We start from the raw sequence: 12,895 nt of genomic DNA, 5'->3' as shown, positions 1-12,895 counted from the left end.
TGGAAACAGGAAAGCAAAGACAATCAATGGAAGAGGTATTTACTACACATGAACGAGAATACAGTCTTTGTCATTGTTACTACGTTTCTTTGATTAGCTTAATCATATGTAAAGAAACAAACACCTATGAAGATTTACCATATTGAAGGGTGCCATGAACGGTTCAGAGACCAATATGATGGGGGCACGGGTGAAAAGACTACCTAGGGCAGGTGTCAAGTTCCCAAAGATAAGGTTGTGCCTGATGGTCAATAAACAGGAAGCAACGAGACTTGTGATTGGCTGCTAGCACTGCTGTTGCTTTAAGTGAGCACCACAGTCAGTCATATCTCATTGTATTAGAAGCAATTATTAGAAGAAATATTGATGTAACACATCACTGTTTTTCACACATTCCGGTGACTGAATGTGTGGTCCGGCATTAGGACTCAGAAAAGAGACTTGAATTACCTTTGTGAGGCAGAGAGTGGGGAGAGGTGACAGAGATGGGTTTTTGGGGGTAAAAAGCAGTATATGCTACAAAGCATCGAAACTGTAGAGGAACTGCAGTAGAGGGATGTAAAAGAAACAGTGGTCAAAGTGGGGGTGTATATGGTGGGATATCACCACTTCTCCTACTGCCTTCACTGTAAAACTAACTGCCTCTTCTAAATTTCCACTTCAACCACTGAGAGGAACCCAATACAAAGAGGAGACCCCAAGCCAGAGAAAGGGGTCACTGCTAGATTTCAAGTCTGACCTAAAGGAAGCCTACACAGTTACAGGCTAGGCGATTAAAAACTGTTGCAGAGATAGGGAGTACAGTCTGCAAGCAAGTAAGTGAACTTGTGCCTGAGACAGAGGCTGAGAGTACATTGAAGAATATCAGAGTCCAACCAAGAGTTATCACCCCGCAGTGGGAGGATGAGCTGCAGCTGGGAGCTACACTGTCACAGAAAGTGTTAAAGCTGCATATGCTTGTGGAGTAGATGTGGAAATGTGGGAGATGTCTCGTCTGTCAGCATCCATGTGAGTACCCTAGGGAGTGAGAGGGTGAGACTGGCTGAGTTAACGTGTGTTGCAATCTGCATTATGTGGATGTAAGAGAGAAATAGAGAAACGGCCCACAATGTGTCTACAGATATTGGAGCAGGGAGAGGCTAAAATGAGAGTGAAAGTAATGTGCAGGAGAAGTAAGGAGTTTAACTGCTGTAGTAATGGTCACCCCACCACCAAAGTGCTTACTTACAATGAAGATATAAACATTAAACATGGGTATGGCGCTAATGATCAAGGGGCAGCTTGAGATCCAGATTCGAGCTGTTGCTTATCATCTCTTATTTTATTTTATTTATGCTTACTTACTATAACTGTTTAGATCTGTGCAGGAGGAGATATGGAGCTGTATATATTTAATTTATTATTTCAACTGTTCAATAAAGTGCTGGAGTGAAGAAGGCGTGTAAATAAAGTTATTATCTAGAGATGGTTTGGCGCCGACTGCCTGTGCTATTACACTGCATTGCTATCCTACAACACTTGTGTCTATGCTTCAAAGACATAGATGTAAACCCTGCAGGAGTGCGGGCCCTCGGGTTATTTATGGCCACACCCAAGAGTTAGCCAAGTCTAGAGAAAGAGGTGCGCTACCTGGCCCATGCACCTCAATATAACATACAGGGACAGGAGATTAAGTTGATATTAACCAATCACTGAACAGGTGGCATCGTATAAGTTACTGTTTATGACAGTAGCTGCGGCACTGATTTGGCCCTGGGAACATGAGAAACAGTCAGAATAGGTTGAGTAATTTGAGATATTGAGACTACTATGGTTGACACTGGAAATATTATGCTTTACACTATTTTAATCAGAAGTCTTGACACCCGTTTTGGTTACACCCATTTTGGTAACATTACGCTAACTCTTCTTCCACTCTACGCCCATTTTGTTGGCGTCCTTCTTAATTTCTCCTATTCACACTGTACAGTTATGGCCAAAACTATTGGTACCCTGACACTTTTTTCAAATAACTCACAATTTCCTCTAAACATAAGTTGAAATTAATAACAGTATTTGGTCTCCACCGTAATACTACACATTACATACATACATACATAATATTAAATAACCTTTTTTGGTTTCTGAATTTAAAATTGTATATCATTTTACTGTATATGCTTTTAAATCAGAATGACAAGAAATGATTAGCATTGATATTGATTAGCCCAGACTTAATATTTGGTAGCACAGCCTTTGGTCAAAACAACCACAATCAACTGCTATTTTTCTCTTCACAAGTGATTTATGCGGTTTAGATCTGGGCTCATTATTGGAAACTGCAGAACAGTCCAATGTCTGGTCTTGAATTCCTGAATACTTTTTGAAGTGTGTTTGTCCTGCTGGAAAGATAACAGAGGGCGGGGATTCGACCGAGGTAACATAAACGCTGAGGGGGCAGGTAAAAGAAAAGTAAAAGTATAGCAAGAGTTAACTCCACTGGGGGGCAGGGGTCAGCCAATCAGTGGGGAGGTAGGGGGCAGGATTATAGTGGGGGAAAGCAGGATAAGGCCAGGTACTGGCAGTCAGCTTCCCCTTTCACTGCTGGAGAGTTTACCCACCCACCTAGTCCCTAAATTTGGGTTTCTCGAGCTGGTTTGGTATAGGAATTTTTTCTTTTTTTTATGGTTCTTGGTGTTAGGTCAGTTCGAGTGTTAATTTCACAAACTGAGTTCGTGTACGGTAAGCAGCCCAGTCAGCAGACAATTGGGTCACATTCATGACGCAGTATGCACTCTCCCCTAAAGGGAGTGAGCACTTGGGGAGAATACCCCTTTGGAGCTATGGGGCTCCGCTTAGGCTGGCGCGCCCCAGCCGTACCCAATCTAGTGGGGCGGATTTGATAGCGCATGGGTGTGGCCTAGGTGCTGATTGGTCTGCTTATATTGGCCACCTCTTCTCAATATATTGAACATTTCAATAAATTACTGACCTTTCATTTAACCAAAACAAATTCTCTGTGTCTTTATTTCATAGTGGTATATTAACTCTGCAGTAACACTGTAAAAGGTAAAATGTCACCCGTTAAGCGGATTATGACCTTAGACAGAGACCCAGCTCTCTGACACTGTGTTCAGCATTGTGCTTAAACTGGCCTGGTAATCTCCAGGTTTCATGATACCATGCATATGTTCAAGACACCCAGTGCCAGATGTAGCACAGCAACCCCAAAATATTACTGAACCTCCTCCATGTTTTGCTGTAGGGAAGGTGTTATTTTCTTTAAAAGCTCCATTTTGCTTTCTGTAAATATAGGGATATGTTTACAGATATGGGCAGCACGGTGGCTAAGTGGTTAGCACTTCTGCCTAACAGCACTGGGGTCATGAGTTCAATTCCCGACCATGGCCTTATCTGTGTGGAGTTTGTATGTTCTCCCCATGTTTGTGTGGGTTTCCTCCGGGTGCTCCGGTTTCCTCCCACACTCCAAAAACATACTAGTAGGTTAATTGGCTGCTATTAACTTAACCTCCGTCTGTGTGTGTTTGTTACGGAATTTAGACTGTAAGCTCCAATGGGGCAGGGACTGATGTGAGTGAGTTCTCTGTACAGCGCTGTGGAATTAGTGGCGCTATATAAATAGATGCAGCTATTTTATATAGCGCCACTAATACAGAGATGATGATAGGGATGACGGGCTTTACCAAAAAATCTAGTTTGGTCTCATCTGTCTACAGGACATTCTTCTAGGAGGAACTTTTCTTCTTTAGGTGTGTTTTGGTAAACTCCAGTCATTCTTTCTTATGTCTATCTCTCAGCCGTGGGGCTCTCCGGAGCCGCTTACCATATAAATCCCTTTAATTAAGATAGCTTGTCTGAAGATCAGCTTTAATCTGTTTGATAGTCAATAAAGTTGCTATTTCCACCATTTGAGCCAAACTGTTCTGCAATCTCCAATCAAGTTTTCTCTCATATGCCCCATCCAAGGAGGTTGGCTACAGTGCCATGGACCGTAAATGTCCTAATAATATTACGTGTGGTGGAAATGTGGACATCAAGGTCTTTGGAAATTGATTTGTAACCTTGAGATTGAGGGACTTTTATATTGTAGGCACCTGCCGCCCACCACAGTTGAGTTCAGTTCCAACGTGAAGGAGAATCACCTACTTGCAATCTAAATATTTCTATCTACTTGTAAAAGGTGTCAATCATTTTGGCCCATTTAAGGATTTCTGTGTGGAATAAACTACAACTTGGCAATTTTTTCTGCTTTTTGTGTTTTATTCCACCACAAGTTAAATATTTTTTAATTTTAACAATTTTATGGAAGACATGGTACATTATTAGAAAAAAACTGCAATGGTGCCAATATTTTTGACCACGAATGTAGTTGAGACTGGGAGCTTGACAGTTCTACATTGGGACTTTTATATCAAACACGGAGGCAACTATGCTGGAATCTGGTGCTAACATGTTTAGACACTTGGCTATTATACTGAGCACTGGGGCCATTATGCGGGATAATGGAATAATTATACAAGACATTATACTGAATTTATTATGCTAAATTTCAAGACCCCGACCCTGGACATATTATGCTGTACTTTAGGGTTATTGTGCTGTGCATTGGGCTATGATGATGGACACTGGGGCTATTATACTGGACATAAGAATTATATGGAACATTGGTTTTATAATGCTGGATACCGGGACTATTATGATGGAAACAGAGGTGTATTGAAGGGCATTAGTGCTTAGACACTGCAGTTATTGTAACGTACATCCAGACTATAACACTGGACCTCAGGGTGGTCTTGTTGAGCACTGGAGCTATTATGTCGGTCATTGGAGCTATATAATATTCAAGCTATTGAAGCATAGAGGTCTATATATATCAGTGTTGCAGAGACCAATGATTTGTATGTGTTGTGTGCTGGACAGGTGGAATGCAGGAGAATGGTTTCATATCAGACAAAAAAAGAGTTTTTTTCAACGTTTGAGTCAGACACTGCAACATGATGGACAGAATGAGGTTGTAATATAACAACCTCATAAACATATTATAAACACACAAAAGTGACACATAATAAAGACAATATCGATGCCCCCTTCAGTCTCGTGGTCATAATTTAGGAGGCTAAACCAAACTGTATTTTAGGAGAAAAAGTTGATATAAGTAAAGGAGATCACCTTAAAGGGGCAGCAGGATTTTATTCTTTCCACCATGCAATGCAATCACCTGCTAAAGGTCGTTCAGGGATTTTTTTAAGGAGATATTAAAAAAAACCTGGATTGTGGACATGTTTAGCATAAAAACACTGTTCGGCTTTAATAATTATACAGTCTAAGTATAATTCTGATACATATAGTGCACCTGTAATCATTATTTACAATGAAAGGAACATACCGTCTATGATACTAGTTGGTTTATACACTCAGAAATATGCAAAAGTTTTATGAGCATTTCATAACTGAACATTTTTTTTTAGATAAAGTTGTTAATGTGTCCGGGTGGGTTGTTATTTAGGCATGTTCTTATTTTAAATGTTATTGGATTCTATGGTGAATCATTTTAGGTACGGTTACTAGCTCTTTTTAATCAAAAGAAAAATAAAGGCCAAGCTCTTCCACTTGACACTGGTTTAAACATCACCTGAAAATACCTACATAAATCATTATATCCGATATCAGAGCCGGACTATAGGCGAGGCAAACCTCACATAACAGGGGACCCCCCAAACTAAAAGTAGCTTGGCTCCCCTGTCGCAAAACATGGGTCTAAGCGTGGTTGAGGCGACATGTGACCTTGCAGACCAATCAGAGTGTTTACATTATTCCATAGTATCTATAACCACTAATGGCCACCTATATCATATCTATCTAACATCGGTCTTCTTTTTATCTATGTAATATCTACCTATATATCACACATATATCAGTCTCTCTTGCTCTCCTTTCTCTCCATCTCTCTACAGATGTACACAGCCGTCTAGCTATTTGAAGAAAATCTAATATAGCATAGACTGTATGACGTGGTTTGTGTTTTATTTCATTTCCTGAGTGGCTGGATAATGATTTGCTGACAGCAGAAAGAGAGAGTGAGATGAGCCTAGAATAATACACAGGGGAAAAGGTGAATGGAAACAAGAGAAGGGGATAAGGAAATTTGGAGTCAGAGAAAGAGCAGAGAGGAGGGGCGGATATGACAGGGGTGGTAATGCATCCTAGACAGATATTTTAGAGAGAGAAGAAAGAGAATCTTATTTACAAAGCACACTGGATACACACCACAGATCGCACCATTGTGTTCCAGATGGTCCCCCCAGATCACTTTCAAGGTGTACACCTACTTTCCAGTCGGTTTTTGGACAGAGGAAAATTGTCAGGAGGTGCACTGTCAAATCACAGTCCAAACCCCATCCACTTTACAATAAGCATTTTCTTTGACTTAAACTTTTTTGTCTTTCTTCTAAATTATTACGTGGTTTAGACTCATGTTTGGCTTAAATTATTCATGACACCGAAGAGACAATGGGACTGTCTTCATTACATCTGGCACTAATTGTGTTTAAAGTTTCTTGTTACATTGCCGGAAATGGACCTAGAAATGTATTTTTGCACTGAAGTGCAACTTTAAGAAACCTAGTCCCAGCCAGCTCACTGCTGGTGCAAATTGCAAGTGAAAATGGCCGTGCGCCCTTCTGCAGAATAAGCAGCGCTTCTAAAAATGCAGCCATACTTAGCCACTAATTCCGCAGCGCTGTACAGAGAACTCACTCACATCAGTCCCTGCCCCATTGGGGCTTACAGTCTAAATTCCCTAATATAGACACACAGACACACACACACACACACACACACAGACTAGGGTCAATTTGTTAGCAGCCAATTAACCTACCAGTATGTTTTTGGAGAGTGGGAGGAAACCGGAGCACCCAGAGGAAACCCACGCAAACACAGGGAGAACATACAAACTCCACACAGATAAGGCCATGGTCAGGAATGGAACTCATGACCCCAGTGCTGTGAGGCAGAAGTGCTAACCACTAAGCCACCGTGCAGCACAGCTCCTCCTATCAGCCAGTACAAACTTATGTTCCCTGCACAAGCTGCCATCTTGTTCCACAAACTGGCGGAAACCTAGCAGCACCAGAGTAAAGCAATGCTCGTCCCAATGTGGATGTTGCTCTGCATCTCATCCATTTTGTCCTTTATAAATGATGCCCATAGAAGAAAATGAGAGACGGGACATGTTACAGGCAGGAATGGAGAGACATACGGCGGAGACAGATACACATGGGAGAATGCCTTCAGAGACTGTAACCAAGGACACCCACAGAGCGCCTCTGTCACCATATGCCTCACTCGCAAAACTCAGCTGTGTCATGGTGCCAAGTACATGTTAAAAAATAGCATAATGCAATGAATAATGACTATGTCTGCCCAATAACAAGCTAATCTATAATGATATAGACTATCTATACTCTAATAATATATACAGAATATCTACAGTATTCACTGATAATAAACATAAATCAATATGATATTAATAAAGTAATGCTAAGATAAATAATATGCTACATTGTATAAGTATACTGAGTATCTATGCACTAATAAAACACATAATACACTGTATACTGCATACTATTCTATGCATAGTTAGAAACAGCCATTACATTAAAGAAGACAGTAAGTCAGCCCCCTAAAGTGCAACTATTTACTGCCTGCTAGAACCTGTTCCATTTATTTATAATCTGTATGATGAAAAACCTCATCAAAGTTACACATAGCCAATCAGGGGAGGGCTGGCAAACTTTAGCCGGGTGGAAGGGGGGATGGGGGGGGGGACAAGACTTGACTCAGCAGTCTATTAGGAACATTTTAAAGATAAAAAACTGCAGGTGACCCAGCCCAAGTAGCCCACTATGTGACTGGCCCCCCGGCCTCAAATGTCTATTGCCTCAATTGCCTCACATGTCTACCTAACATAAGGATGTGTCTGCACTGATACAATGTAGCAGCAGATAATGTGTATCTGTACGGTGCACTGAGAGCATGCTCTGCTATACAAACATAAGCATTTTATATAGTAAAATGTACTGAGCTATAGCGTTTACACTACCAGTTCTGAGCATCCATACTGCACATTAATATTTAACATGCTGCTGAGTATAAGGGTGGGGTATGAAATATCTAGCACAATAATGATTGATCTGCAGTGCATAATATTAATGTCTTGCTAGGCAGTCCATATGCTGCATAATGGAGTGCTCCTCACTGATAATGGGTGTGTTACTCTCTACAATAATGCTGGGTTCAAACCATAGTATTGGGTTTATACATAGAAGGACAACAGACGGCAGTAGTATGAGAAAATGAGAGACATGGAGGGATATAGGTAAGATGAGCATCCAGAATGACATTATAAAAAATGATACTGTTATCTAAACAGTTAGAGGTATTGATCTGAGGATCAACATCCGAGAGAGAGAGAGAGAGAGAGAGAGAGGAGGGGCAGCTGTGATGGGAGAGCTGCAAAGGGGGGAAGCAAAGCAAAAATGATATGGATGAGAACAATAAAAAATGGTGAAGAGGAAGAGGTTGCAGCCTATGCAGACATAGAGACACACGGGGCAGTGAAATCCAATATAGTTTTGCAAAACTGTACATAGCACCACAGGACGGCATATGGTATCAAAGCTCAGTATTCAGTGTGGAAAGATATGAAAGCAATACAAGTTTAATAATTACAACTTGGGCAGGGCTGGGCCTATAAATCCCATGGGCCTACAGCAGTTACATCCTCTGCACCTCTTCTGTACAGGAAAGAAAGAAGCCAAGACACTTTGGGGAGACACAGCTCCATGCATACCTTTCAGAGGGGGTAACGGTGTCAGTTCCTGCTGCTTACTCTGGTATCGGAACTGAGAAGAGCTGTGTGATCTGCGCTGTCGGGAGCGACGGAGAGAACGTCGAGAGAATCCGTCCACCTTATCGGCTGCCAGGACAGGGGAGAGGCCCGGGGAGGACGGACTGGTGGGGGTGACGGGCAGTTTGGTCTCCATTAGTATGTGCAAGATAGCGACAAGTTATTGGTGTTGTTAGTGTTGCAGAAGATGATGGACACACAGTGGCGAATTATTAGTAATTTAGACCCAGATGGGTCTTAGTGGTATCTGGAACAGCCATGGGCAGCAGAAGGAGAGCCTGAAATAACAAGATATAGTTGAAGTCATTTGTATTGGTTTCCACAAAGAATTGACAGTAAAACTTTGCACACTGCATGTGTCTTGTAAAATGTCATCACAAGTCATGACAAAATTCACTGTAAAGATAACGACACTTTTTGATCCACAACGTAACAATATCACAAGGATAAAAAAAAAGTTTGGAAATGTACATAACTCAATAATATTTTAAGGCTACTTTTTAAAAAAAGTTGTACCCCAAAGTGGATGGAAATGTCTGGCCTTAAGGTGTGTAATCTTGAGGATTGTGTGCATCATTTAACATGCTTGTTACCAGGATTTGTGACTGTACTGTAGGAGTAAGGACCGTGAAACTGCTTACTAGGTTCTAAGGCAAAGATTGGAATGTGGTGAAGAAATATAGGTTGTAATGCTGACAAACCTTTGAATTAATCTTGGATGTTGCATGTCTACACAGCTTATATTGTTCATCATATTCCCTAAACACATACTGTATAATACACAAGTGATGTAACATACTTATAAACTTCTGTAGAAAATACGCTGAGCTCTGATGTCACCCCCTGTATTTGGTGAGCTCTGATGTCATAGCTTCAGTGGTCAAAACTTGTGCAAATTAAGGTATAATGCCCACCCCTCCCCGACTGTATATTATTATGGATATTAGAAGTCATCCTGGATTTCTGTGACCTGTACAATACATGAAGCCTACAGCCTTGTGCTGTAATATGGGCACTCAGTTCCTCTGTGTCATCTAATATCTCTATAACACTTGGTGGATTGTATTATCTTATATTTACTACACATTGTATGTAATGTCAGAAAAACCATCTAACACATGGTAAATGGGCCACAAATTTCTGTCTTTTTATATCATGTTTTATCCAGCACAACGGTAGTTCCAGCGTGTATATTCAGAGCAGAAACCATTCTGTCTTGTTTTCTTCAGGCTATTGCCTTCACATTAATAATAAGAGTGATTATAAAGTAAGTGCAAGATGACATAATGGCATCCTGTATTGTTGAGCAATCACAATAGACAACCTAAGTGTAATAATTTCACCCACTCCCAATTTACAGAACTTACAGCTCCAACTTTGCCTACTGGTTCTTGCTCTAATAATCCCCCTTCCTCTGTTGCGCTTTGTATGCAATCTTTTCAATCTTTAAACTAATCGATGCAAATCTAGGCCACAATCCTTCCAACTCATGCAGCTAGAAATTCAAATGTACAAAGTCACACAGATATCCAGGTAGCTCTACACTTCTCCAAAGCAGACACTAGGGATCTGTACCTCTTAAAAGGATTGTTAGAAGTCTTATTCTAGAATGAGAGATTATAGAATGAAACAAGCAGTCAATATCCACAACAAGCACCAACATGCAGCTTGTACGTGACTTCTCCTGTGTTCAATGGAATGTTTATAGCATGGAAAAAATTGCTTTCCTCAAAAATCACCCCTGTGTTCCATAGAGTTAATAATACATCCACAGGCTGTGTACAGCATCCAATATTCCCAGAAGCTGAAATTCTCTCTAGGACATGCGCTTACAGTGGGAGGAACGTATGGGCTCTGTAGAATCCAGCAGAGTAATATATTCAGGAAATTGAAATTGGCAGACGGTGTGCTGTGCTGAACCAGTGCATTCCTAATTTTTATTAGGATGTGAGGCCTGGTAGTCTCTGCATTAACCCTTCGCGCCGTATCTCAACCAGAGGCAACGGTATGAAAGTCCTTTTGCAATGTGGAATTTGTCAGTACTGTCTCTGCTCCTTAACTGATAAAATCACCTTTTCTCTTCTAGCTTCCCCATGGGATCAGGTGGGAGAGCATGAAATAATTCTAGCATTGCATTAAAATTAGCCACAGACCCACTCGTGGGACCTGTAATTGTGAGAAATTCTGCAGGATGGCAATTAAAGAAGGGGCCGGCACAGCTGAGACCGTCTGCGGTGAATGGGATCCTAGTTTTAGGATTTCCTTCTTTATAGGATTTTGATTAGGCCCCCATGACCCTCCTTTCTGTCATCCTGTCCTTGATCTATAGAAACCGTCTTCCTCTGATTTGAAGATCTGCAGTATCCCTGTCTCCGGTTAACAGGCAGATGCAATGCTTATATGGGATTAGCAGAATTTCTCTGTTTTTTTCCCTCAGTAACTGCAGCCCTGGTATATCTGTAGCTGCAGGATCAGTACAATGACAAAACCCAAACCTATTCCTCCCCCTGCACTTCTCCCAAATGTCATGTGACTATGAATGAGCAGGTCTATTGGCCTTTTAATAATAGGGTCTGCGTCACTGCTGGGGGGTGATGTCACTTCTCTATAAAGCCATTGGCTACAGTCATGCTGGATTTAAAGAGACAGCTGCCTGTGTGGCTGTAAGAAGAGAAGAATGAGTGTGTAAATAAAATATATATGTTTACAGTACAAGTACACGTTTGTATCTTTGTCTTGATTTGTTAATGACTAGTTTGTGCTTCCTAAGGCACATTATTAATGGATATTGTTATAGGCCAGTGTATGCAAAATTCTGCAGCTGAAATTAATATCTAGATTAATATGCAGAAATGTAAATGAAAAGATATACAAATATGTATGTATTTATAACTGCTTATACATATATATTTGTGCATTTATATACATACTTGTACATGAAAATCTACACTAGTACATATATGTGTATTTGTAATTAAGAGAGAAAAAAAAATCTTTTTTTTTAACAAAGGAAACCAGATATTTAAATAACTGCCTTATCCACATTCAGATCTTATTTGAGAGTTGTATTTTGCTACAGCAATGGATAACAGGATTACTTTGTTTTACTAACAGCCATACTGTTCTTTTTCTTAAAATAGCTTTTTACACCTTAGTGTGAGGACACAAATAAACTGTACACAGGACTTGCAAAGTTATAAATTCTGATTTATTTTCATTTATGTCGGGGTGAGGGGTCCCCTTTTGCTCAATACAATGAACACTTCTTTAATATAACTATTAGGAGGGAATTCAATTCTGCCGCGAGTAGCACTAAATCTACTCCCATTAATACTGTAATTTATCCCTGATTTCTGCTTGCGGATCCCTGAGCGTTAAATGGTAATAATGCTCACTATTGCCGTAATATCGGTAATAGTGCGTTATTTTTGGCAATAACACAGCCAATTGAATTCCCCCCGTAGACCGTTAAGTTGGTTCATTAAGATTTGAGATTCAGTTGTTTTTATCGTTTTCTTCTTAAGAAAGAGGAACCCTGCACCCACCCAGAAACCCCCCCCTCCGCTAACTAAGTGCCCACCATAATGGCACTGTCCTATACAGCGGCAGCGGCGCTGTCAAATAAGCGCCCGTGGCGGTGCTGTATTGTATACAGCACCGCTGCGGACGCTTCTTTGACAGCGCCACGGCCACTGTATAGGACAGCGCTGCCGAAACGGAGCTGCTGCGTCTCTCGCGGGGTTTGTTTTTTTTTTTTTTTTTGGGGGGGGGGCAGGGAAACCACCCCCCTGACAATCCTGCGTGCGCCCCCTGGCACCCTGAGGCTATGTACACACAGGTCTGGAAACACAATGGTTGTTGAAGTCTAGGTAATTTAACCTCACATCAAGGAAACTTTGAGACACATTTGTTACATCATCTTAAAGCTGAGCTACAGCGTAGTGTATTAAAGTGCATTCAGAGGGGCTGACCATTGCCATAGAATAC

At 41.0% G+C, this 12,895-nt stretch overlaps 1 protein-coding gene across 5 annotated transcripts in view; it reads right to left on the bottom strand.

Annotated features, from left to right (window-relative positions):
* The window catches only part of PPP2R5B (protein phosphatase 2 regulatory subunit B'beta), a 52,960-nt gene extending 41,540 nt beyond the window's left edge, over positions 1 to 11,420 (bottom strand). The window contains exons 1-2 of one of the 5 annotated variants that reach the window (XM_075187765.1): positions 10,267 to 11,420; positions 8,852 to 9,186 (exon numbers count right to left, since the gene is read on the bottom strand). In XM_075187765.1, coding sequence (XP_075043866.1) covers positions 8,852 to 9,044 — 193 coding nt within the window. In that variant the 5' untranslated portion in view covers positions 9,045 to 9,186; positions 10,267 to 11,420. The remainder of the gene's footprint in view (positions 1 to 8,851; positions 9,187 to 10,266) is intronic. The other 4 variants (XM_075187767.1, XM_075187768.1, XM_075187769.1 and 1 more) reach the window with 4 other exon arrangements.
* Positions 11,421 to 12,895: the final 1,475 nt, after the last annotated feature.

This window comes from Mixophyes fleayi, chromosome 10, assembly GCF_038048845.1.
Source record: "Mixophyes fleayi isolate aMixFle1 chromosome 10, aMixFle1.hap1, whole genome shotgun sequence".
Taxonomy (NCBI): domain Eukaryota; kingdom Metazoa; phylum Chordata; class Amphibia; order Anura; family Limnodynastidae; genus Mixophyes; species Mixophyes fleayi.
The sequence above is the reverse complement of the archived record's forward strand: the minus strand, read 5'-3'. Positions and strand labels throughout refer to the sequence as shown.